This window comes from Elephantulus edwardii, unplaced genomic scaffold (assembly GCF_000299155.1).
Source record: "Elephantulus edwardii isolate Elephantulus edwardi_28Jun2011 unplaced genomic scaffold, EleEdw1.0 scaffold00006, whole genome shotgun sequence".
Classification (NCBI taxonomy): domain Eukaryota; kingdom Metazoa; phylum Chordata; class Mammalia; order Macroscelidea; family Macroscelididae; genus Elephantulus; species Elephantulus edwardii.
In genome coordinates this window covers 7,067,043-7,094,409 of record NW_006399756.1, presented here as the reverse complement: position 1 = coordinate 7,094,409, position 27,367 = coordinate 7,067,043, and the positions used below count along the sequence as shown (strand labels likewise).

Here is a 27,367-nt window from a genome sequence, read left to right as displayed (position 1 = left end):
GGTCCCAGAAGGCTCGCCTGTCCTGCACCCTCACCCCACCAGGCCAGCTGCCCAGCACCTTGCCCTCCCGTCCACCACCTCAGCGATATGTGAGTCTCCGGCTGTAACTGGACATGGCTGCAATCGACCCATGGATCCAGGAGGGAACAGCTCTCATTAAATCAATAAATGCCTTCCACTGCAGCTGGCTCAGCTCTGACTTCGGGGAAGGGCTTGTGTGGGGAGCAGTGAGCTCAGAACCCCACCTGGCCTCTTCATCTAGCAGAAGGGGTCCCCCTGCCCCATCTGGGATGGGGTGAGCCAGGAGAGCTGGGTGCTTCCCTGCCCTGGGGCAGCATGGCCCTGGTGACAAGCAGTCCTTTCCAGGGTGGTGCCCTGTCTCTTGAGGCCTCTGGGACCAAATCCACTTGCAGCCACATCTCAGCTTCCAGGCTCCCTCAGCTACGGGGCCCCTCAGATCAGTGCAGACGCTGCCAGGAAGCCCAGGAGACAACTCTTGAGAGAAGTAGTGGCCTGGTCCAAGGGTGTCCACTCCTCAGAGATGGGCATGACCAAGGGGGCACTGACACCCACGTCCCCTGTGTGGTGACCCAGGTTAGAAGGTTGTGTGGGTAGCTGTCACTCAGTGGGAAGAGGTAACCCCTTCTTGGTCCTCGTAGGGACCTGTCTGCAGAGTGACCAGCCATGCTCAGCGCACAGCAGGGCCCGAGGGCACCGTGACTCAGGGCCCGAGATGCCCGGTGGTCTCTCTAGCTTCCCTTCCTGCCTGTCAGGAGCCTGCAGTTGCGGCTGAGTCTCTCAGAAGGAAAAGGCGTGCTCTCTCCCTCCCAGCCCCTGGACTGGCTGAGGGCCACTCACTCCCAGGGGCAGGATGGGAGGTTAGGGGTCAGAGAACTCCTGAGCACGGCCCCTCCTCTGCTCAGTGGGGGCTGAGAACAAGGTGGCCCTGAGCTGCAGGGAGGTGAGTGTTCACACTTCCCACTTTACAGATGAATAAACTGAGGTACAGAGACAAACGGATTCACTCCAGGCTGCGACAGACTGGAGAACTGAATCTCCATCTGACCCCACCTCCTGCTGCCCCTTCTAGAGCCTCGCTTCCCAACAGAGCCCAGCGTCCCCGCAGAGCCTTCCTCCAGCGCGCTGTCATCTACTCAAAAGGACTTGGTGAAGGGCTGAGGTCTGGGTCCACCTGTGAGGAGTCCCTGCACCTCTGGGCTGTCTGGAGTGACCCGCCTGGAGGCGCAGGAGCAGGGATTGAGCCTGGTAGCATTCTGGATGGCCACCTGCCCCCCTTACCTCCATGGCGGATGGTGGCAAGTGCCCCCCATGCCTGGGAGCCCACAGCTGACCCAGAAAGGACCTGGAGGGACATCTGTTCTGAAGTCCGGGCAGGATCCCTGGCTTTCTCTGTCTCACACACACACACACACCCCCGCCATGGCTTTTATCTCTCTCTCACACACACAGACACCCCCCTCATAGCCAGACACTCCCATTTCACAGACAGAAACTCTGTGACTGGCAGGGACAGAGGCCCAAGTCCCCAGAGCAGTGCTCTGGGCAGATCTGGGGGTGGCAGAAAGCACACAACCACTCGCTGCCACGGGATGGAACCAGGAAGCTTTATTAACACAGTAAAAGCAACAAGCGAATTCCTGAGACCAGCGTGGGCTAGTGCAAGTCACGGCGGACGCCAGCGGTCTGTGTGGGGACACACTGTGGCAAGGGTGGGCAGCAGGACAGACCTCGAGGGGCAGGCCAGGCCACCACCATCACCACTGGGGACACAGGCCCTCGGTGGTCTCCAGGGAGCCACTCAAGGGACACTTCCTGTCACAGAAAGCAGGAGGCAACTTCTGGAAGGTGAGGCTTAGCTACCAGACTGGCTGCAGGTGGGTAAACAGGCGGGGTCTCCCCTGACCAGCCCCAGCCGCTGGGGTCCCCGACATAGGGGACCGCCCAAGGCCACAGAGGCCTGAGCACCACACACGCCTCCCACCAGGACACCTGTGTAGAGATTTGGGTTTGTTTCCTTATTTTTTTCCTTTATTTAAATTTTCTCAGCATACAAATTCACAAAACTCTCCTGCTACAAAAACTGGAAAAGTAAGGCTTTCTGAGAGGAAATCTGTGTCACCAGCACAAACCCCTCGGGCCTCGGGGCCTCAGTAAGGCAAGGGGGCTCGGGGCCCTGTACCCCACAGTGAGGAGTGGAGGGGGCATGAGGCTGTGAGCACAGGAAGCCCACCCTGTAGGCAGACAGATGCCCTCACACGCTGTATTCCCTTAGAGACAGGTGTAAAAGGTGTCAGCTACAGAAGGGGGGGGCCTACAAAGGTGGGGTGCCTGCACCAGCTCCTCCAGGGACCCCTGCTGGGGCAGTGGTCTGAGGAGAAGCAGGACCAGAGGCCAGGTGGGCCCACCCAATGTGTCTGTTGCCACCCAAGGCCTGTGTTTTGCCCCTGACAGCGTAGTTACGGCTAACCAAGCCCCATCAGGGACCTGGGCCACTTGTGCCTGGAAGCACGCAGGGGCTGACCTGAGAGGAAGGAGGCCAAGACCCCCCGCCGTCTGCTGGAATCCTTCCTGCCCTCAGTCTCCAGGTCCATGATGAGGGAGGGAATAGGCAGGTCTGAGGACCCTCAGTCCCACCCTGGCCACTCCTCCCTGCACTCGCTAGTCTCGGGCAGCTATAGTGACAGGGCCCAGCCAGACCTCCCTCATCTGGGGGTGGGCCAGGACAGGTGGGAGGTCTGGGGCAGAGGTCACTGTGGCCCCTCCAGGAGTTAGACAGGCCCCCCCAGGGACCCTGACAACACCTCCTGCCCAGGGTCTGCTCTGAGCACAGGGGGATCAGGAAGCTCCTATCCACGGGGCTGCCGGTCCTCTGGCTGGTGGGACACGTCCACGGGAGCCTGGTGGGAGGTGAAGGAGGCTCCACCTGGGGCCCCTCGCCCTGGGTCATGGCATTGGAGGTCTTCGACACCTGTGGGCATCTTAGGGCTGGTTTAGGAGAAAGCGGCCTCCCCCTTGCGGGGAAGGTGAGGACCGAGGTATGCAGGGTCAGCAGGAGTGAGCGTAAGCCAAGGGACCAGGAAGGACCCCCAGGGCTACAATGATTCCCTTTAACCTGGTGGGCAGGCCAGCCCCTCAGCCCCTCTGAGCCAGCCTCCTGGGGCAGAGCTGTGTGCTGGGATGCACAGGCCCCAGGGGGCTGTGGAGGGGGGGACCGGGCCAAGCGAGGAGGCAGCTCTCAGGACAACTGCTCTCCGCTGGGAGAAAAGTGGTTTGCCTTGAGTTAGAGATGCACCCCGATTAGGCCCAAGAACAGAGGAACTGGGGTAGGGGCACTGCAGGCATCTCCCTGGCCCTCCAACGTGTCTCCACAGACCCCATCAGCCCGGGGCCGGCACACACCTGCCTACAGCTCCTGCCTCCTGAGAGCTTACCACACCAGGGCACCTGGGATCCGCTGGCTAGGAGGTGCCCAGCAGCCCTGGCAGTGACACAGGATGTGGTCTCCCCGCCAGGGCCACATGCAGCCGAGAAGGTGCTGGTGACAGACACACACAACCCTCGCCCCTTGGGATTAAGGCCAAATGGCTGTGGTGTTATTACAGAAGGGAGCATCTCCCAAGCGCCCCAGCTGAAGCGGGGAGACGGGAGAGAAGGCACAGAAAGGAACGGAGTGAGTGAAGCCGCGGCCGGCTCCCCTGACAGAACCTGAGCAGAGGCCCAGCAGCCTGGACACAGCCAGGTGATGCTGGCCCAGCCCCGAGCCAGGCCGGGAAGCGGCAGCAAGGTGGGGCGGTCACTGGGTGCATGTGCCCAGCGGCCCATGAAAAGAAGGGGTACAAGACCCAAACCCAGAAGCTGCAGCGGGCTACAGTAGTTGGTGGACCGAGCACCCAGAAGAGGCTGGTACATTCCACAGTGGCACGACCAGGTCAGCCCAGGGCAAGGACTGGTGGGCACTGGTCAGCGCTCACAGCAGAGGGGTGAGAGCAGTGTCTTCTCCCAGGGGATGAGGAAGACTCCTCTGGTCCCAATGCTTTTAGGAAAGCTCTGGCGGGCCCAGAGTGTGGCTCCTGCCCATAAGCGCCCACCATGCCCAGAGGCGGACATGGGCCCTGGCACATCCCTGCCCAGGAGCGCCCTCCATGCCCAGAGGCAGTCACGGGCCCTGGTACGCCCCTGCCTGCCTGGCCTCTGGCCCTCAGTTGTTCTCTATCTGCTCAATGTCCAGCTCACCGTCCAGGGAGCAAAGGCCACTCCCCATGGCCCCCAGGTCCCGCCAGGTCGAGGCCGGCTCTTCCCTGTGGCTTCGATACTCATCCAGGGCACAGCTGTCCACTTCCTCACAGGACAGGTCCTCTTTGCTGGCAAGATGGTCGTCAAAGGCGTGGGGTAGTGGCTCAAGGACCGGGGTCCCAGCAGGGGTCCTGCCACCGGTGCTGGTGGAGGAGGCCGAAAGCAAGGTGGTCCTGCAGCAGGTGCCACTGTGGATGGCGAAGGGGCTCGGGGGGCCACAGTCCTCCAGGCCGGCGTTCGGGCAGCTGAGGCTGCTGAAGGTCTGGCAATTCTGTGGGGAAACAGACACACGGATTCTGTGAGGGCCACACTCTCTGAAGCCACAGAGCCCAGCTGCCAACCGGACCTGCCAGCGTCCGCCCACCAGCAGCCGAGAACCCACTGAGGCTCAGTTCTGGTTCTCATTTTGGTCTGTGTGAACCGGCATGCTCTCTGGTGAGCACCTTTCTAAACGGTGATTTGTACAATCCTCGGGGCCCGTGCAGAGACTCCATGCTGGCCACCGCTGGGCCCGCTGTCAAAGGAGACGAGGGGGCAGCCTGGCCCCAGGAGCTCCACCTCCAGTGAGCGAGCTGGAGACAGAGCGCTGAAGGTGACCAGGAGCCCTGGTGGCTCAGGAGCTAAGCACGGGAACCCACCCTGGAAGGATGGCCTCTCGTAAGATGACAGCCTCTGAGACTCCTGGGGGGAGGCCGTCATGTGCAGCTGTGAATGGACCTCACAGTGCCAAGAACCACCTTGGGGCAGCGGGTACCCCAGGTGGCCTGGCACAGCTGAGTTAATGAGCCCACCAGGAACTGCCACAAAAAAATATATATCAAGTTGATAAAAATGTATGAAAAACAAAAGCCAGAAGTGGTGGTGGGAATGCAAATCGGTGCAGTCACCGTGGGAAGGCTGGCAGCCACGCTAAGTGGAGGCGTTCACGTGGCATGCCGCTGAACAGATGGCAGCAGAAAGGCCTGGCAACCTCCTGAAAATCAACCCACGAGAACAGTGCAGTGTGCATCCAGTCATGGGGATGACAGAGGACCCGTTTCATTCGAGGAGAAGGGTTGCCCGGAGTCAGGCTGTCCAAGGGACCCTAACAACTGGTGCGTGTGACTGTGGACGACCATGCCAACATGATGCAGCGTGGAGACAGACCACCTGCAGCAGGATTCCACTCAAGAACAAGGAGCTGGTGAAATCCAGACACCACAGCAGATTTGCGGTGGACCAGGAAGGCATGACTTGGAGGGGGAAGGGGGCCCTGGGAAGGGATGAGGATTCTTTCTGCTGTGATGCAAACATTCTCAAACAGGTTGTGGTGATGGTCTCACAGTCCTGAATATATAAAACCCACCAACCGTAGACTTTAAGTGAGCAAACTGCAGGGGTGTGAATTATAATGCAATGCAACTGCTAAAAATGCCAAAAGCAGAAGTCAAAAGACAAAGAACAAATTCAAATGCTAAAGTATTTGCAATTCATCTCACAGGCAAAAGTTGATCTTCCCACTTTGAAAAGGGCAAGCTGAACAGAAGCAAGGAGAAGACCCACGTGGCAGCAGCTCTATTCTGACGCGGAAACACCGGAGGGTTTATTATGATCCTACAAAGCTGGGGTATATATGTCATCTTTTGTATAAAAAAGGAGAGAAAAATAAGCGTAGAAATACCCATTTGCGGAATCTGCTTAAGAAACTTAAGCAAGAGTTTGAATTACAGAGGTGGTTCACTGGAGGGCAGGTGAGGGCAGAAGGGTGACGACGTGCGTGGGCAGGTACTGTGCTTCGCAGATACTGCTGCCCGTTACAAACAGAAGGTCTGTGTCCACGCTGCATCTCTAGGCCTATCAGCACCAGGTTCCCAACAGACACCTGCGTGTGATGACAAACCCTTGGCAGAGCAGACGACACGCTGCTCTGGTTCCTGGCAGAGGCTCCTGTCGTTCCAGCCCTGAGGGTGGCCCTCTGGGGGTGGGGGACCGAGGCACGTGCGACACCTCAGCTGGCAAAGTGAAGACCATCTCTGGGTCTCAGTCCCCCGGAGATGACCACTCGGGAGATGCTGCAGGAGGCAGCTACTGGGCCAGGGGCAGCTCTGGGTAGTGGGCGCTGCCTTGTGCCAACAGCCCACCACAACACACACACCCTGCCAAGGTCCAGGTGTCTCCACTGGACGTGGACACAGCCCGCTCCACCTGCTGGCACAATGACGAGCAGGTGAGAAGCAAAGATGTAACGGAGCACGTGAGGTTCAGGTGGCTCTCCTTCCAGCCTGGGGACTCCCCCGCCTCAAAACCAGACATCCTAACAGGAACAGCTGAGTGAGGCTGGGGTGTGGCTACTGATTCATCTGCTCAACTGGCCCTCAGCGAGGAAAACTCCAGAAGGAAATCGTTGCCCCAGCCCTCACCAGATGCCTCTCTCCCTGACAAGCGCTCTCAGACCCTGCTCGGGCTGGACTCTGCCCCGCCACGCCTGCGCACCTGACGTCAGCCACAGGCCAAGGCAGCGCCTGAGCTGCCCCAAACAGCTAGGATCCTTCCAGGGCCCACAAGACAAGATGGGGACTTGCTGGCTCATGTCTCAGCATTTAACCTCGCCACCAGGTGTGTATACACACACACACACACTCTCTCTCTCACTCTCTCTCTTTCCTCTAGCTGTCTCCCCCTTCCCCCTCTCTCTGGCCCCTGTGATATCTGGCAGGGTGAGGTGAAGGAGGCGCTCATAAGTAGCTCTACTGGGTGGCAGAGTACGCAGCACTGATGTCCTGATGGACTGGACACTTATGGGGAGTCCTGCTGGGTGGCAGGGTGATTGGCAGTGACGTCCTGATGGATGGGGTGAGGGGACACGCATGAAAAGCTCTGGTTTAGGGGAGCTCTGGTGGCCTAGTGGCAAGGAGCTGCAACTACAATCCCAGAGGCGCACGGTTCGAATCCACCAGATGCTCTGCTGGGGAAGGAGGGGCAATCTCCTCCTGTACCAGTCAGACCTGATTTGACGGTACACGCACACAAAAATAATAAAAGAAAAAGAAAAAAAAAAAGCTCTGGTTTAAGCACTGTGGAGTCCCATTGGACAAGTGACAGGGCCCAGAACAGAGTGGCCATGGTGGTGGCTCTCTGGCAAGTGGAGCTTTTGTGAGGCGAGGATGGGGCTTGGCCTCCTTGTCCCAGCACGCCAAGCAGGGTGGACGGCCACCAACACGCCCGCCGGGGCAGGTGTGGCAGGACATTGCTGGGAGCATTCCCATCGGCTGGGCTCCAGGAACACCACCCTCCATCCCAGAGAGCAGAGAGAAGAGGACCAAGTGTCCCCGAGTCCTGGAGGCCATGAGAGGACACCCGAACCAAACAGCACCTCACAGGAGCAGGTGGCCCCCTTCCTGATCGGGCATCCTGTACCCCAAGTGCCAACTCTCTGGGCACATCTGAAGCTGACGGGTGGGGCCTGCACCCAGGGCTGTGCTCACATCCGCCTCTGCCAGTTCAGGCAGCGTCCTGTTCGACACTAGCATGCAACCCACAGTAACACAACTCAGGACCAAGAAATCATGCCTACACTTCACCGCCAGTCCCTGGCAACCTGTCTGCTACTCAGAAGAAAATCTGTAGAAGACTCCGCACCAAGCAGGGAAGCAGCTTGGTGAAGAGAACAGAGCCGCAGGAGGAGCCCACCTAGGGCTCTCAGGTCCACGCCTCTGAAGTACATGTCTGCACACGTGTGTGCACACACACAGGCACACACAAATGCCCTACTCGGCCTCACTCAATTCCTCCTGCAGCTATCTGCCTCCCCATGTCCCTCCGGCATCCTGCTGGGTGGGTGACGGGGTAGCAGAGACTTGCTGCAGAAAGGTCTCACGACTGGGACAAACAGAGCCCACAGGGAAGCCCTCTGTTCAGCTAAAGATTTCTCCAGCCAGGGCTCATCCGCCCATCACTGCTGAACTGGGGCCCAGAGGGGAGCCTGGGGACGTGAAACCCCATGGCAAGGGGCCCTCGGAAAGCAGAAACCTCGACTCCCCAGAGGAGCCAGGAGAGGGAGCCCTTCTTAACTCACTCCCAGGCTCACAGGACCCTCACACGTTAGCCCTCGGTATTCACGCCAGCTACGTTCTTCTGTGGCTCCATCAGGTCAGAACCGTAGCTGTTGTGTGCCATCGAGCTGGAACCGACCCACAGCCGACCCGCGAGAGGGTTTTCCCAGAGGCAACAAACTGCACAGGAGGAGACTGCTCATCCTTCTCCTGGGAGTAGCTGGTGGATTTGAACCACGTACCCCTGGGACTGCAGCACAGCTTGCCACTAGGCCACCGGAGCTCCTCCAACACAGCTGGCAGGTACTGAAACCCTGCCCCTCAGGAGCACAGGGCTGGGCTCCTGCAAGCCTCCGGTCACCGCACTCTTGTCTCCCACAGAATCCATAACCTTGTTTCGGGAGAGTCTGGCATTGACGATGCACTTCTGGCCATGACCGTCCACTCCCAGCCAAGGGCACCGGAGCGCATGCCTGAGCCAAGTCTACCCACCACGCAGTCTTCCTCTAAAGGAGCCTCACAGCCTCTGCAGCTCTAGGCTTGGGGACCGTCCTGAACTGTGAGATCCACAAAAGGACAAAAAGGCCAAGGAAGGGGCAGGGCAGCGCCTCGTCCCGGCTCAGGGAAGGGGTGAGGGGTGTGCTCAGTGGCCACCACTGCACTGCTGAGTCGGCCTGTGAACGAACACAAAGTCCCACAGGGGTCAGGCCCTCGGGCACTTTAAGGAGCACACAAACAAGTGTGAACCCCACGCACAACGGGGATTCACGTCCACTGCAAATGCCACTGAAGAGGCACCTACCACAGGCTGCATATTGCACTTTAGAGTCGCCTCATCTGTCCCCAGAACCCCAGGGGGAGAGTGCCAGAGTTCCTCTGCACAGGGGGAAACTGAGGTACGTGTTAAGTCACCTGGCTGGTGGGTGGGAAATCCACAGCTGATCTCTTCTGAACACAACGCCATGTGTGCAGATACACATCTGTACATAGACAAGCACATATGCACACAGTATGTGTGTACACACAATGGCACGCACATGCATACACACCTGCATATAGGTGCACACTCATACTTGTACACACACACCTCAAGCACAGTGGCGGCCTGTAGCTGGTCAGCTCACACCCTCTCACATCTAGGACAGGGCTTGGCAGAAGGCAGGGAGACTACACCTGTGAATGCCACCAAGGTCCTTGGAGGTGGGCAGGTCTCGCTTCTACAAGCCCTGGGCCTAGGGCAGGGGAAGGGTGCATACTGGAGCCAGTGCCTTTTGGGGCAGTCGGGCAAAGGCAGGCTAGCAGCCAGGGCTGGCAGGGGGGCACACGGATCTCCCCGCCACCGGCGGGCTGCCCAGTTCAGCCAGACAGCTCAAGATGCCATCTGTGCATGCCTGACACCTCTGCTCGGCAGGAGAACCGTCTGGGGCCTAGGTGCCATCCCAGGGGCCTGGCAGTTGACCACTAGTCAGGACTAGTCATTCAGTGGTAACTGCCGTGTTGTTTTCATGACAAGGAAACAGTGGGTCAACACCTCCCAGGTGTGCACACAACACCGCACATTCACCCCTACTACGTCCACGCCACCCTCATGTGTGCAATTCCTCACCCCCTCTATGCATTCAACCCCGTGCACACACCTCCCCCCATGTACTCAACTCCCCCCACATGACACACTCGATTGATGCTCACTGAAGCTTAACAATCTACCCCTGAAAGAGAGGGCAGCCTTCTCCCTCTTACACACTTAAAATCAACTGTCACTGCAAAACAGAAAGAGGCCAGGCCTCCTCCCCATGCCAGGTGGCGCGGAGCTGTGAACACACACGGCTCTCGGGTCCAGCCGGCGGGCGGCCTTTCTGCCCCACACTCCCCCACCCTGCCCTTCCTCCTCTAATCTCCTCCATTGTGAAGGCCTCATAGTGTTTCCATGAAAGCAAGAAAAATGGGCATTCCTGAAGGTATTGTGGACCTGTCGAGCCGCGATCTTGCACAGACCCCTTTATTCTCACTATTAGCTTGAGATGATCTTAGAGAGGCAAGAAAGAGCGTGACAAGAAGAAAAGGACACACAAAACACCGACAGAAAGGCCCTTCCTCCCTCGCAGGCCAGAATAAAGGCAGGCCTTGTCTGTCTCCGCAGAGAAACACCGATGTGGCCACTCAGGTTCATCAGAACCACAGAATGAAGCCCCTCTCACCGCTGACAGCAAGCGAGCGACTTGGAATTGACCGGGAGAAAAATGAACTGCAGCTGTAACGGCCTTTCTCTGCAGCACAGGGCACCCAGCACGTCCCATCCAGCACCTGACGGTGGCAGAGCCAGCTCCCCAAGTGACCGGCAAGGAGGCCTGGCCCCCAGGGAGCGCTGCGAGGCCACTCCAGCCCCAACGCCAGGCTGTGTGTGGGTGGGCAGGGTCGCAGACTGTGCTAATTAAGGTCCAGCCCAAGGCCTTTCTCGCTCTCACTTTCATCCCTCCAGATACATTGTGTATCCAGATACATTGTGGCAGTGGTCGCATTCAGGCCCCAGGCCTCCAGGGCCCCTCTGGACACTGGCTAATTAGAAGCCCAGTGCCCAACCCCCACCCTTGTGCCTCCCACAAAAGGCTCAAGATCAAGGATGCCTGTGAATGCCACCCAAGGTCCAAGGGGGCACACAGGTCCCAGGCCCCATCCTCAGAGGCACAGGTGTGTGGCAAGGGCCCAGCTCTGCTGCGTCTCTGACATGCCTCATGTACCTTATTGGGGACAAAAGGGTAAAACTGGTTGGGGCAGGAGGAGCAGTAGATGCCCTGCCCCTTCCACACAGGTCCACTCCTGGCTGGCACCAAGGAGGCCACCCCAAACCCTCTCCTCAGGGGGCCTGGCCCCCCACCCAGCATCCAGCACCTTGAAGACTTCCTGGGCAACTCTTGGCTGGATGAGGACAGGACGTAAGGCAGCTCTGCCATGGCTGGGCAGCTCACGTTCCGCGCTCATTCTGGCCAAACTGTGTGGCCCTGAGCAACACTCCCTTCTCCTAGTTAAGACTGGCAGCAGGGCCCCCCTGGACTACAGGTGTCAGCAAAGAGGACTTGGGGGCCACAGAGACAGACGGATGTCGTGGGGAAGTCCCAGCCCAGCTGCCCACAGCAGCTGCCCCAGGAGATCAGGGCCACCTTGCTGGTACTGAGACCTGAAGGGGGTCCCCTCCCTAACTGGAAGGGAGAACGGCAGTCAGGCCACTGAGGAGGACCCCAGCCTGGTCACAGGGCAGCAGTAGTGGGGGCTTCACCGCGGAGTCAGGAGCCCAGGCTGCTATGAGGTGCTGAAAGGGGCTGCCCAGGCCTCCAGACGGCCACACTCAGGACAGACCTCACACATGCCCCGGGCCACCTGTCAGCCCGACCTGGAGATCGACAACAATGATAACGAACAGATAATGAGGACTGAAGTTGACAATGATTTCATTTTACTTGGATCCAAAATCAATACCCACGACAGCAGCATAAAGAAATCAAAAGGGAGCTCTGAAAGAAGTTCTGGTGGCCTAGTGGCAAGACGCTGCACTGCAATCCCGGAGGTATGTGGTTCAAATCCACCAGATCCTCTACTGGAGAAAGAGGGGGCAATCGCCTCCTGTACCAGTCAGATCTGATTTGACGGTACATATACAAATAATACAATAAAAATTAAAAAAACAAAACAAAAGGGAGCTCTGGTGGCCTGGTGGTAAGAAGCTGCACTGCAATCCTGAAGGCGTGCGGTTTGAATCGATGCTCTGCGGGAGGAGGAGGGGCAATCTCCTCCTGTGCCCATCAGATTTGATCCAACGGTACACAACAACAGGAAAAAAAAATTACAACAACAACAACAAAGAAATCAAAAGATGAGTTACACTGGAAGCATCCACTGTCAAAGATCTTTTAAAGTACTGAAGAGCAAGGATGCCAGTTTAACCACTAAGGTGTGCCTAATGCAAGCCATTTTGTCGTGTGCCGCTGAGTCAGAACTGAGCCCTAGCTGACCCTCCAGTGGGTTCTCCCAAACAGCTAACCTCTCTCCGGTGGAGGAGCTGATGGGTTCAAGCCACGTGCCGTTGGGACTGCAGCACAATTTCTTACCACTAAGTCACCAGAGCTCCCTGAAGTATGCCACTGTTCTGTTTTTTGTTTGTGTTTTTTTACTTTTTTTAAAAAATTTTATTTTATTATTTTTGTGTGCATGTACCGTCAAATCAGATCTGACTGGTACAGGAGGAGATTGCCCCTTCTTCTCCGGCAGAGCATCTGGTGGATTCAAACCGTGTACCTCTGGGACTGTAGTTGCAGCTTCTTGCCACTAGGCCACCAGAGCTCCCCCTTCTTGCCACTAGGCCACCAGAGCTCCTCTGAAGTATGCCACTGTTGTTGTTGTTGTTGTTGTGTATCACTGAGTCAGACTGACCCAAAGTTGACCCTCCAGCGGGTTTTCAGAAGCAGTTAATCGCACAGGAGACTGTCCATCCTCGTCCCGTGTAGCTGCTAGGGGACTCAAAGTGTGTGCCTCTGGGACTGCAGGGCAGCTTCTGGCCAATAGGCCACGAGATGCCTGCCAGTCTTTGAAATTCATAAGGTGCGACTGATCCAGGCCATGGTCTTCGCAATCACTTGCTGTGCATCAGAGAGCTGGACAATGACTAAAGGTGACAGAGGAAGAATTGAGGCCTCTGAGCTGTGGTGCCGGAACACACCACGAACTGCCAAGAGAACAGAGAGGTCTGTCTTTGAAAGGGTGAAACCAAGTTTCTCCTCAGAGGCTAGGATTTTGAAGCTCCGTCTCACGTACTTTGTCACATGGCCAGGAGGAATGGGTCATTGGAGAAGGACATCATGCTTGGAAGGGTGGAGGACGGCACAAGAGAGGAAGACCCCGATGAGATGGACGGACGCAGTAACTAGGCAATGAGGTAAGTGTCCGTGAGTCTGCTCAGGACAGGGCAGGTTTCAGAGCTGCTGGACACAGGGTCGCTATGAGTTGCAGGGGACTGGATGGCACATAACACCACCACCACCACATACATCTATAAGTTGGCCAATGACTACGGAGAAATGAGAAGCTGATGCCTCTGAACGGTGGTGCTGGTGCAGAGGCTGGATCTGCATGGACTGCCCAAAGCACAGACCCGTCTGTTCTGGAGAAGTGCAACGGGGAGTTCCTCAGAGGTGAGGACAGGGAGACTCTGGCTCACATTTCAGGCATGTGGTCAACAGGGGCCAGTCCTTGGAGAAGGACATCATGCACGGAGAGATGAAGAAGGGTCAGCGAAAGAGGGGAAAACCCTCGACAGGACGACTGACACAGTGACTGACACCCTGAGGGTGAACTTGGCATTGGCTGTGATGGTGCCCAGGCGCAACACCACGTGTGTCTGCAGCCTCACCTCACTGACCACACACATCAGCCTCCAGGGTCCAGCTTCACATGTGAGCGCCCTCCATCCCCACAGCAACTCCCCCACTGCCCTGGCCTGTGCGTCTGGGGCCCAACTGGACACCTGGTGTGGACAGGCAGCAGGAGGAGGGGGCAGGCTTGCGGGGGGACGGCTGTGTGTGCTGTATCACCCCTGGGTGTCCTCAGCACACAGCCCAGTGGAGGGACAGCAGCACCACGCAAATGGGGAAAGCGAGTCTCAGAAAGCAGGAGCAAAGGCCCCTGCTGCCACCCACAGCCCCCGGGGCACTGCCTCCCCGGGGCGCTGCCTCCCAGGGGCTCTGCCTCCCTGGGGCTCTGTCTCCCCGGGGCTCTGTCTCCCCGGGGCGCTGTCTCCCCGGGGCGCTGTCTCCCCGGGGCTCTGCCTCCCCGGGGCTCTGCCTCCCCGGGGCTCTGTCTCCCCGGGGCGCTGTCTCCCTGGGGTGGTCCCTGGACCCTCACTGGAGACAGAGGAGGGGAGAGGCTGCAGAGTGCAAGCGTCAGGACCCTGCTCTGACCACCATCCCCTGGTGTCCCCCGGAAAGTGACACAGAGTAAGAGCCACAGGCCAGCAGGGGACAGGAAGTAGGTGTGAGCAAGGAGAAAGTCAACAGGAGCAGTGCTTGGAATGACCCAGTGAGGACCACTCAGTCCTCACTGCCACCCACCCCTCCTGGGAAGAACACAGCCCCGCGCAACTCTGCTCACTCCCCATCCCCAGAAAAGCCTGCTCTCTGGGCCGGGTTGACACATCCCCTCAAGGCTTCGAGGCTTTGGGAATGTTTGCGGAAAAACTCCAAGAGAAGCCCACAGGCTGAGGCACGGCAGAAGGCCACACGCCCAGCACCCACCAGCTTGTGTCCAGTGAGCAAGGGACAGTGTGGGGACAGCTTGGTCCTACCCAGTCCTCACAGCTCTGCTCCCAGAGCCTCTGCTTTTTGTCTATAAAATGACCACTGAGTCGGTGTCCCCCTGGAGGGACTGCTGTGGGGTCCCTGGGGGAGGACCCGTCCAAACAGCCCACTGCAGAACCTGGGTTGTACCAGCACCTGGAGTGCTCTGCAGGGAGGGGACAGGTTTAGAAGTGGATCCCTTGACAGAGGTTATAGAAGGAAAGTGGGGCCACCTGACTTGGGGGGGTCGCATCTGCCCACCTGCTGGGAGCTCCTCTTGCTCAGAGGCCAGGTGGGGTTGGCAGGCGTGGGAAGCTGCTCTCAGGAATGTGCAGCATCCCAGGGGGGCAGGAAGTGGTGACCTTGACCAGAAGGTCTGGAGGCGTGGCGGGGGCTGCAGAGGCAGAGCCGAGCCTGACTTGGCCAGGCTTCGGGATGGAGCGGGAAAGGACAGCACAGAGGTCAGGGTCTGGTCTCCCGTCCCCCTCCTCCCAGGGCCTCAGCTCCGCAGACGTACGTGACAGCCACGTGAGGTCCCTCCCAACTCTGGGACCCAGGGGCTCAGCTAGAACCCTCTGCAGTTACCTTGTCATCCCCAGAAACGAGAACAAGAAACAAACCCTATGTATTTGTAAGTTCTTCTAGTAACTACTTAAGAGGAACGAGTTCCAGAATGGTACAAATGGTTATGCACTTGGCTGCAAGTCCCAAAGGTTGGAAGTTTGAGTCCACCTACAGGCATCTTGTAAGGAGGTTTAGAAATCTTCCAACAAAATCAGCCACTGAAAATCCACATTTTCCCTGACCGGGGGGTGGGGGGGTGGGGAGGGGCGGCAGGTGCCTTCTCAGTGGACACCATGGCACCCCCCCGGAGTGACCCCTAACCACAGGGCACCCTGACTACCACATGACCACGAGGACAGGCACGAGCAGAGAGGGCACTGTCCTGGCACGCTGTCCAGGCATTAAAGGTCGCAGGCGGAAGGAGGGAGGGCAGCCGGACCCACCCCAAGGCCACGTGAGGCAGCAGCTGCCTTCCCCAGCACACTTCTCCCTTCCTGCATACCACGAGCATGCCAAGGGCCAACGGGCACCCAGCTCTGCACAAGGCCAGTTCTCAAGCAACCCAGGATGGGCATCACCCACTGAGACACACACAGGACACCTATCCCAACCGTGCCCACAGAAACCCAGCAATGTCCTACTTGGGACAGTGCTCATGACTGTCCCCACAGACCCCAGGCAGCCAGCACCGGCATGTGATGCCCCAGGAACTGTTCTCACAAGGTCTCAGGAGGCAGAGGCTGTACCCCATTGTCAGGTGGGAAGCGAGGCCCTGAGAAGAGGAGGAACCTGCCCAGGGCTCCATAGCTTGTGTGACCTGAGCTGGGCAGGAACCCCTCACACCCCCACTCCCAGGCTTGTTCTTCCGACACTGTGCTAGTGGGCTCCAGTCACCCGCCAAGCTATTTATAGCACGAGGCACTGAAGTCATAACAAGATGATGTGGCGACAGACCCAGACGACATAATTGTCTGCCAGACGACTCTCCTCTAATGGCGTCAGAATCTATTATTCTATTATTCTGGGTAATATAATTAAGTACAGGATAATTTTAAGATACTGTAGGCTCTGCTCTGTTCTTAGAGAAAATGCTAAGAAGACATACAGGAAGAATTTTCTAGAAATCACAAGAAAATAAAGGTAAAGGGACCTTTCTAAAGGAGGTATGACCCTGGCTGGTGGGGACTCTGAGAAGACAGATGCCTCAGAGAGCCAGGCACGAGGCTGAGTCTCCACTCTCTCCGTCTAGACGCAATGGTGATGGCGATGACAGTGGTGGTGATGGAGATGGTGGTGGCTGTGGTGATTCTGGAGTGGAGGTGATGTCAACGATGATGGCCATCGTGCTGGTGGTGGTGGTGATTCTGGAGTGGTGATGACGGTGGTCGTGGTGGTGACGGTGGTGGTGACGGTGATACTGGCGTGGTGATGACGATGATGGAAATGGATGTGGTCCTGGTGTTGACGGTGCAGTGGTGGTGATGGTGATACTGGCGTGGTGATGACGATGATGGAAATGGATGTGGTCCTGGTGATGACGGTGGCTGTGGTGGTGATGGTGGTGGTGACGGTGTTACTGGTGTGGTGATGACGGTGGCTGTGGAGGTGATGGTGGTGGTGATGGTGATACTGGCGTGGTGATGACGGTGGCTGTGGAGGTGATGGTGGTGGTGACGGTGTTACTGGTGTGGTGATGACGGTGGCTGTGGTGGTGATGGTGGTGGTGACGGCGTTACTGGTGTGGTGATGACGGTGGCCGTGGTGGTGGTGGTGACGGCGTTACTGGTGTGGTGATGACGGTGGCCGTGGTGGTGACGGCGTTACTGGTGTGGTGATGACGGTGGCCGTGGTGGCGATGGTGGTGGTGACGGCGTTACTGGTGTGGTGATGACGGTGGCCGTGGTGGCAATGGTGGTGGTGACGGCGTTACTGGCGTGGTGATGACGGTGGCCGTGGTGGTGATGACGGTGGTGACGGTGTTACTGGCGTGGTGATGACGGTGGCCGTGGTGGTGACGGTGTTACTGGCGTGGTGATGACGGTGGTGATGGTGTTACTGGCGTGGTGATGACGGTGGCCGTGGTGGTGATGGTGACGGTGTTACTGGCGTGGTGATGACGGTGGCTGTGGTGGTGATGGTGGTGGTGACGGTGTTACTGGCGTGGTGATGACGGTGGCTGTGGTGGTGATGGTGGTGGTGACGGTGTTACTGGCGTGATGACGGTGGCTGTGGTTGTGGTGGTGATGGTGACGGTGTTACTGGTGTGGTGATGACGGTGTTACTGGCGTGGTGATGACGGTGGTGACGGTGTTACTGGCGTGGTGATGACGGTGGTGACGGTGTTACTGGCATGGTGATGACGGTGGTGACAGTGTTACTGGCGTGGTGGTGACGGTGTTACTGGCGTGGTGATGACGGTGGCCGTGGTGGTGATGGTGACGGTGTTACTGGCGTGGTGATGACGGTGGCCGTGGTGGTGACGGTGTTACTGGCGTGGTGATGACGGTGGCCGTGGTGGCGGTGGTGGCGACAATCATGAAGAAGAAAAGTGGTAGCTGTGGTGATCACAGTGGTGGTGGCAATGGCAATGGCTGTGGTGTTGGTGTTGACGGTGGAGTGGTGGTGGTGGTGTGGCAGTGGTGGTGGCAGCTACAGTGATGGTGGTATAATATTTAGGACGGTAGTGAGCAATGCGTACAATGGTGGTAGTACGGCAGTGATGTTGGTGCTGACGTTGTAATGATAGTGGCTCGTGTTTGGGGGCCCTCAGTGTGGCCTGGTGTGCTGGATACTGTTTGGCTTGTTTCATCTTCACATCACCTCTGTAAGGTATCCCTGTGTTTCAAGTGAGAAGACAGAGCTCAGAGCAGTTACCAGGCTAGACGGAGATGAGGAGGATTCAAACCTTGGTCCTCTGGATGCCAGAGGTGCTGCATTCTGATCTCCCAGCACTCCAAGGGCCTGCAGGTGGGAAACCTGTTCTTTTGTTTTATCAATTTCCACATTCCATTTCCTCAGACAAATGTCCCCAGCCCCTGTCTCAAGCCACCATCCCTTGTCAGATGCTGTTTATGCTACAAGATAGGAACTTACTAAAAAAGCAAGGAGACACTCTGCATCCTGAGCTCTGGGACCTCCCTTCCTGGGAATCCTGGAAAGCAGAAGCAGACACCTTCACAGTCATGAAGGAAGCAGAGGCCCAGGTGTGAGAAGGCTGAGGGCTGAGCCCCAGGGCTGAGGCCACCATGCCAAAGTGCAGCTGCACAAAGCCCCTGTCCTGCCAGCCTCGGTTTCTGCAATCTGTGGAGACAGGAGGGGGTGACCTTCTCCCAGAGCCTCTGCTGTGCCCATGGCCAGCATGCTTCCAAAAGTCAAGATCCGGACCCCGGAAGTAGGCTGTACCCAGTTCCACCAGACATGAAGATGGAGGGATAGGGCCGGGGAGAACTAGAGCTGAGATGCTACTGGACTTGACCTCCAGACTACAGGGCCAGGCTCTGGGCAGCACCCGGGTGGGGCCACTGAGGAGACGTGGCTGAAGGAATTGCTATAGGTCAGCCAACCTTGACCCACAGGCTTTCACATGCCAAAAGCAAATACCCAAAAATGGGGGCACACTCAGTACTGCGGGTTGTCCCACGGTCCCTAGCTCAGTGGTCCCCGTGCTTCAAAGGGCAGCAGCTCACAGAGCCTGGCCGCAAACTGCGGTGTCCTCAGACTGGAGTGAAGACTACACAATACACACACCAGCCACCTCCCTGCTCAGAGGAGCCCAGCTGCCCGAGTGCTGGCATGCCACAGGGACAGCAGGCCACTGGCGTGTTCCTGCTGTGACTGGACCAGACCAGAGCACGCACAGCTGTAAGGGCTGGCACCGTGCAGAGGTAGCGGGTGACAGGCCCTTCACTGGCCCTCAGTGCCCTGTGCTCACTGGCTCAAGGTCAGCACACAGGCTCTTGGCTTCCAAGGGGACTGTGTAGAGGACGACCCCGGCAGGCCGTACCTCACCAAGAGAGGACAGAAACACACTTGAGGTGGCAGTGACCTCTGCTCCCATAAATCATCAGATGTCCCTACGACTGTCACAGCCCGAGTCCAGCAGGGGTTGTGAAAGGTGGCCAAGGGGGAGATGCCACAGCCTGACATGACTGTCCACTCAGCATTCAGTGGCTGGTGAGGCGGCCCCAGGTGCGGTCACCTCGAGGTCACTGGGCACCCATGTACGTTTCAGAATGTGAGACAGAGAAGTGGTACAGTGTGGCTCTAAGGTCACAAGCACCTTTTAAAATGTGCGATGGAGACGCAGTACAGCCTGGCTCTGCACTGATGCTTAGACATCAGTCTTGTCCCCAAGCAGCACTGTTACCTGAGCCCAAGCACTCCGGGGCCCGGCTATGGGGAGCCCCACTCAGGATGACAGTTATGCAGAATACAAGCATCAATTCCAGGGACCCCTTCCCTTGCAGTGGTCTAGCTGCCCATTTATCGCCACCCTGAACACCCTGACTCATTCACGTGTCCCATCACGGTCAAGCATCCAGCTACCTGCTATGTGTCCACACCAAGGAAAGGGCAAAGCCAACGTGTCACCAATGAGTGCCCCTCAGCGTCACCAACTGTGGCTCCTAGACCAATGGGGCCATGGACTGAGACTTGTGCTGGCATAAGGGGAGTTTCCTCAGGGCAGCCGGCAACACTTTCTATCTTACATAAAAGCAGAGAGAAGTGAGCAGAGAGGGACCTCAGGACCGCCGAGGAGGACGAGCCAAGGGCGGACTGGGTCTGTTGTACCTGGGGCCCCAATGCTGGGAACCTCCTATAAACAGGAAAGATCCAGAGAGGAAGCTGTGCCCTGCGGCCAGCACCCTGAGCTCAGATTTCTAGTTCCTTAATTGTGAGTGGGTACACTTCTGCTGGCTAAGGCCACCCGTACTGTCCCCCTGCAGCGGCACTAGAGGCCTGGGCCACACAGGACACACAGAGGCCGGTCCCTTGGCTTGCTCACGCCTCGTGACCCAGGGCACCCAGCACGGTGATGCCCAGCACGCAGTGGGTCCCCAGGAAGATGTGACAGGCTGTGCACACGTCCCAGGGGCTACACCAGCACAAGTCACTCCAGTGAGGCGTGGCCTGAGAGCCAGGGATGCGGCCACACAACATGGAACATTCTGGACGCCTTGGCACTGACAAGTGACGCACATGAGGCCCCTTCATGAATGAGTGTCCTGACTGGGCCCGGGCACTGCCTGCGGGTGCAGGTGCTTCTGGGCACCACTGTCTGCAATGAACCACTGATGTGCTAACATTACAGTCAGATCAGCCCCCTAAGATCAGGTGAAATTCTTTGCAGGAAACAAAACACAGAACAGCTGGGGATGGGACTGAGGAGAGGGACCTCTTGTTCTTGGACAGCTGGGCGCATTGGTCAAACTGTGCTGTCATGGCCAGGGTGGGGGCCCTTCAGAGGGATCTGGGAACAGCCGACTAAACGAGATGCGATGTGCTGGCCGCACATAACTACACGCGTTCTCCGATATGAAATGGGAAATAGCTGTGTTACAAATAACCACACCAGAGCCTCGGGCCAGTCACCACAGGGCTTGGTCCTGGCGGCCTAGAATGCAAGCGTGTCAGCAGGGCCAAGAATTCCGTGGCCACTTTTGAAAAAACCCTCGTGTCTGCTTCTCCTATTAGGATGAGAAACCTCTATGAGATGCGTGTGTTGTTTTAACGAGCACTGTTTCTGTAGTCCCCTCTTTCTGAGAACAAGTCTTATTTTCTGTCATCTCTATTCTGTTGTTAGGCGTCTGCTGACTTGGTGCCAAACTACAGTGGCCTCGTGCACAAGAGACCCAAGGCCTGGCCTTCCTGCACATCCCTCGCCGCCTCCATTTCACTGAAGGCCGCGGCTGCGGACACCGTGTCAACCTGCCGCACTGAAGGCTGTCCTCTTCTTCAATGACCCTCTGCTTCACCAAGCGTGATCTCCTTCTCCAGGGAACAGCCCCTCCGGATATCACGCCCCGCATATGAGACAAAGTCTGACCACCTTCAGTCCCGAGGACTCTGGCTGCGCTCTGTCCACGGCAGGCTGTTTGCCCATCTGTGGTGAATTCAACATTCTTCACCTTCTAGCAAGGAAGAGAGGAGCTGCTTGTCCACATCAGCGTATCACAGCCAACGTTCAACAACAGTTATCTTTGGGGGTGGCTTTTAGACATACACACTCAGTTGTGTTTTTGTATTTCTGAATGGTTTTACCCTTTTTAAAAACATAGAAGCACAAATGTAACCATAAGAAACAAATAACAGGCACCTTGGAAGCTGGTTTTGAGTTTATACACAAGTCCTTGTCCTTATTCTATAGAGAAGATAGCTGTGTACCATGAACTGTTACGTGCTGTCAAATCACCTGCAACTCACAGTGACCCTAGCTTGAGCCAGTCTCACTGCCTCCGACACGCCTACCCCCATTACCCCAGTCCCTTTGTCAGTCTATCTCATCCAGGCTCTTCCTCTCCTGTGCTGTCCTTTCACCCTGCCAAGCACGATGCCCTTCTCCCTCCTGGTCCCTTCTGGTCCCTCCTGACAGCATGCCCAAAGTATGTGAGCTGGGGCTTCACAATCCTAGGCTCCAACGAGTAGCTTGGTTTCTCCCTCTCCAGGACAGACCTGTTTGTTCTCTTGGAGGTCCGTGGTGTGCTCAAGACTCTACCAGCACCACCACCGCTCAAAGGCGTGCCGTGAATTAGCGTTGGTTAAATGAGATCACTTCAGTCACACTCAGGACATGGCTGTGTACAAACAACGGATAGCCCTGCCAGGTGGGCCGGACACTAGGGACGCAGGCATGCCTTAGAAGAACCAACCACATAAGCTCAAAGGGCAGCAATTACCTCTTCAGGGTGATGCTCTCCCATCACCTGTCAGACCCAAGTCCCAGATCCGCCATGGGCTGGCTCTGCGACCGTGAGCAAGCCAGGCGTCAGTCTCCAAGGGTCCCAACCTTGGCTGTAATGGACGTGACAACCACACGGTCCATTTCTTGGGGTTAACTCAGGGACGACAAGGTGTAACAGGGCCCCCAGGAGGGCGTAGAACTGTGCAAGACTGCGCACCCGGCCTTCTCTCGGGAACTCCAGAATGTGCCGGGGCCTCAGTTTAGCACACGCCTTATTCAGCCTGCACCTGGTTACTGTTTACAGGCTGGTCTGTCACAGAGGGCCGCTGTGCCCATGTCCACCCTGCCTCACACTCAGCACCCACACATAGTAGGGGGTCAGTTTGGGTGGGTGGGACTGTCAGAATTGGTCAGCCCAGGCTGCCAAGCTGTCCTGTGAAAAATGGCCAGCTCCTTATGCTTCTCAGCTGTAGACACTCCAAAACCCTGAGTTTGCCAGCTGCATGATGCCAATGGCCTGGGCCGGAGAAGTGAACTTTCAGGGAGTGGCGCAAGCCAGCGTGACCAACCCCTCCACACTCCTTCTCGTGTGTTGCTGATGTGGCAGGTATTTTTATATGTACTTTCACCCCAGTGAAGACAAGGCCCAGGCTGTGCGGCCCCAGCCATGGTGGAGGTGGCCCCTAGTTGCACTGAGAAATCTGCTGGCTGCACTCCTGGGCGCTGAGGCCTCCGCTGTGGGCTGGCTGAACGTCCTTCTCAGGCACAGGCTGGCTGTGGCCCTGGGCGGCCAGCCTGGACGAACTGAGGCCGAGGTGGAGCTTAAGACACACCCCCAGCCATCTGAGGCTTTTAAACATCTGAGCCAGCCTTCCCCACCCTCCTTGTCTCAGAGTGGCTCCCAAACCACCTGGCTGGGCCAAAGCACACTGACCACAAGTTAATCTTCTCCAGCAACTTCCATGCAGGGCATCTGCCTCGGGGCCAGACCACATCTGGCCGGCAGAGATTTCTGGGTCCCAGCCAAGGAGAACGTTATAGGGGTTTGTCTTGAACGAGGAGCGCCCTGAGGCTGCGTTCGTGCTTTCATTTGGGTCTATTCCCCTGGACTGAGCGGAACAGCCACACCCGGATTCTTCGAGGGACAGGAGAGGCGTGAGGCAGTGAGCGGCCGAGAGGAAATGAGCAGTCCGTGCTCGCTCTGGTCTGAGATGTTCTCAAGCACAGCAGTGACGTGAAGCCTGGAGAAGCCTGACCCAGAGAAGCTGGGTTTCAGAGGCTTGTTATTTAGAAAGTGATGACCAAGCCTGTTTCCTAGTCTGTCTTATCTGAAAGTTCTACTAACATCCATCCAGCGTGCAGCCAGAGTGCTCCCTAGAGGCAAAGGTGACAAAGCTTCACCTTACATACTCTGGGCATGTCGCTAAGAGAGGCTATTCCCTGGAGAGGGAAGTCATGTTTGGAAAGGTAAAGGGTCGGCAAAACAAAGACCCTCAACCTGATGGACTGACGGAGAGATTGCCGCAGTGGGCTCAAATGTGTCAGGGGTGATGGGGATTGCTCAGGACGGGACAAGGCTCAGATCTGTTGTTCCTAGGGTCTCTCTGAGTCGACTCGACGGCCCCGAGCAACAAGGGAACAAAATGGACAAGCAGCCTGGGAAGTACTTGGGGCAGCGCCATGGGCAAGCGTGGCGTCACTAGAAGATTGTGTCTGGGACCTGTGATGTACAGAGCAGGTGTTAGCATGCCAACACCAGGATTCCCTTCAGGGGGACACACAGACACAGGGCACTCCTGCCAGGCAGCCTCCCCTTTGTGGGCATCGTGCTCCCAATGGCTGCCTGAGGGGTTCAGGGGAGGACATGGCAGGTGAACTGTGGACAAGCAGGTGTGCCGCGTCACCACCACGTGCTGACACATGGAATCACCACCCTTCCACGAGCGTGATCATGAGGGAAGGTCCAGCCACCGTCCTGTCTTCCACGTGGGCAGGTGAGGCACAGGCCCGTCAGATGCAGGGCCAGTGAATGTCTTAAAGGGCCACAAGGTAAATATGTCAGGTTTTTCTGTTGTCCCCACTCACCTGGGCACTGCTCAACCCCGAGGCTGTTGCAATGGAAGCCATAGCCAAAACATCAACAACTGGAATCGGCTGTGTCCCAATAAAACTTCACTTGACAAAAACAGGTGGCAGAACAATCTGGTCCACAGCCTGGTAGCCCCTTGGCTCTAGGTGGTTTGCTGTGAAAGCTGTCTACACTCTGGATGAGCTGTCATAACCTTGGACTTCTACTGTCACCTGAACGCCTGTGAAAACCCAAGAGGCAGCACTCTGCCAGCATCCAACTGTGCACCTGCTCCTCTCACAGGTCCAGGGGTTGGTGCAAGGCCCCCACAGATCAGGGGTTCTTGAACCTCTCCAAGGTAATGTTATGCCCCATGAGGCAGGGACAAGTTCTTGGAGCAAAAGAAGTTCAGCTCCACGTGAAAGGCAGCCTCCGAGGACCAAATGTCAGCTCTGATACCTGGGTACCCAGGGCCCTTCCTTCTGGGCGGTGGCTGTGGGATGGACTCCTGGCTATCCTGCACGGAGAGGTCTCTCCAAGACCCCTCACCACTACCTGCCTGCTTTACCAAGGCCACTGTCAGGAACCAGTGTGACCCAGCCAGCAACCCAGGTTCAAACCTGAGTTTCAGATTTCCGTGAGAATCCAATGTTAGCTTCTTCATTCAACACGGTGACAACTGTCACCTCCGGCCGTCTAGACAGCCCTGACAGCTGGCTGGATATGGCCAAGCTGGCCCACAGCCCTGCGAGGGACACTGGCCCCTGGTTAGCTGTCCTCACAGGAGTAACCCACTGCACCAGCCCAGCTCCATCGGCATGGCCTGCCACGCTGAGGGCGGAAAGGTCTGATTTTAGCTGACAGACGCAGGACCCTCTGTTGGCATCCGAGTCCCTGACAAGAAGTGAGGCTACACCTGAGCTGCTCTTCTTCCAGAAGGGCCTGCCACAGCCACGTTCCAGTGCTGTGAGGCAGTGTCGCCCACGGGCACGGCCCCTGGTGCAGTGTACCACCCGGAGCACAGGGCACAGGGAGCAGCAGTGGATGCCAGCTGGATGTCTATCTGCTGCTGGAGGCAAAGAACCCAGGCCTGCACTCTGGTTCACTCATCATTCACTTATTCAGGCTTTGAGGAGACAAGCACTGTGTGCTAAGCACCAAACAAGGTGCTGAGGGGACAGTGCCGGCTGGCTGAGTTGGTGACTTGGACACATCAATGTGACTGGTCGTAGTGGCAGCTCTTTGTGGTCACACCCGGTATACATGTGGCTAGAAGGTATACACGTGCTTCGTGTCCACAGTCGGCTGACTTTACGGCGATGGCCCTCCAGGGCTGGGCCTCGTCTCACCTGCATCAGGCCTCAAGAATGAAAACAGCCTTCTCAAAGCGGGAAGGCCTCTTGCCTCAAGACCAACACCGAGATCCTGCCACGCGTCCAGCCTGCTGGCCTATTCTATGGAGTCCAGGCTTGTTAGGCCCCAAAAAGGAGCTTGAATCCACCAGCTGCTCTGGTGGCCAAGGGCCCAGAAGGTTCCCACGATGGGCAGGGCCATGTTCCTGAGGCTCCAAGCAGGTCTGCACGTCTCTAAACCCCTCCTGGCAGGGAGGGGACCGTCAGAGGCCACACATGCAGCTGCAGAAACACTGGTCAGGAGGCTGCCACATTGCTCTGGAACTTTCTGCACAGCCAGGGGGCTCTCTGCAGATGCCCAGAATGGTCAGTGGTGTCAGCCTGGTCAGTGGCAGCATGGATAAGTGGCCAGGGCTTGACTTTGCAGAGCCTCCTGTCAGCATCACCACTTAGACCCCACAGGCCGCGCCTGGCCTCCTGGCCCCCAGCCCACCCTGAGTCTGCATCACTGAGGCCAAGTTAGGTGGTGTTCCATGGTAAAAGAGCTGTAGAGACAGAGACCCAGAGAAAAAACACAAAGAGACAGAACTCTCTGGGCCCCGCGGGCCCCACCTGTCTCACAAGAAGGGAGCCAGCAAGCGAGCTATCTATGGTGATGAGGGCAGAGCACAGGTACCCCAACATTCACTGTCTGAACCCGGGGGCCTGCCCTGCCACCCCCAGAACAGAGGACAACCTTGAGAACCCAGCATGTCGAGCAGGGGCCTCTCCTCAAGGCCCCAGAAGGAAAAGGGTCTATCTTCCTTCCCATCACCATCCTTCTGCCCCCAGCACCTCCTCCATGAGTTCACCACCAAGTGTCATGGCCAAGGAGTCAGGGACCTGTCCCCACATCATCTGAAAAGGAAGTGACTGGCCACGGGAAGAGGCCTAGCACTCAACGTAAGCCGGTCCCACTGAGATGCACACACGTAATTTGCAAACTCAGCCCAAAGCCAGGAATACAGACACTGTATCCCTCATCTGTGTGTGCAGATTCCAAGTTCTAACAATCGCTTTTATCTGGATAACTAAAACCCTCTTATCCACTGTCGCAGAGTCGGAACTGATCACAGCTGCCCCTCGGTGTGTTTTCTGAGGCTGTAAATCACAGAGGAGACTGTCCACCACTCTCTAGTGGAGCAGCTGGTGGATTCGAACCTCCTGCCTTCGGGTGGGCAACACAGCCCCTTCTCTATGAAGTCACCAAAGCTCCCTGATATGCTGGGCTTTATAAATAAGATACACTGCTGAAATTCATTCCATGTGAGGGTGCCTGCGGGCCCCGAGACTGCGAGCGTCGGGCCACCCTCGACGAGGTCACCCCCAGAGCACGGCAGCTTCGCCCACGTGCTCCTCCCCTGCCCTAAGCGTCAGTCTGCATCTGGAGTCTCTAGTGGGGGACAGGGAACCTCACACCATTTCTGCTCAGCCTGCCTTTGTACTGACGGATGGTTAATGTTCTGCAGTGAGCCCATCTGATCCTAAACCTGATGGCGTCCCAGCACTGCCTCCCTGGGGGTGCTCGGCAGGCGGCCCTGTGTCCAGAGGTGGCTCATGGGGTCCCCTGGCTCCCGTCTTGGTACCTGCTTACATTTTATCAGCTGTCATTTCCTGGAAGGCTCTGTTGTCCTGATGGGCATGTGATGTGGGTTCCCTGGAGGGCTGTGACTAGGTAGGGCTACATTTCAGTCACAGAGTGGACATGGAGGAACCAAGATGGACCAGAGGGTTGGACTGTGACACCAAAATCAGGCAGAATCTGTCCTTCTTTG

The 27,367-nt window shown here is 57.3% G+C and overlaps 1 protein-coding gene across 1 annotated transcript in view; it reads right to left on the bottom strand.

Annotated features, from left to right (window-relative positions):
* Nucleotides 1-4,219: 4,219 nt before the first annotated feature.
* The window catches only part of FAM53B (family with sequence similarity 53, member B), a 78,298-nt gene continuing 55,150 nt past the window's right edge, over nt 4,220-27,367 (bottom strand). Inside the window, exon 10 of the mRNA XM_006880137.1 lies at nt 4,220-4,585. Coding sequence (XP_006880199.1) covers nt 4,220-4,585 — 366 coding nt within the window. The remainder of the gene's footprint in view (nt 4,586-27,367) is intronic.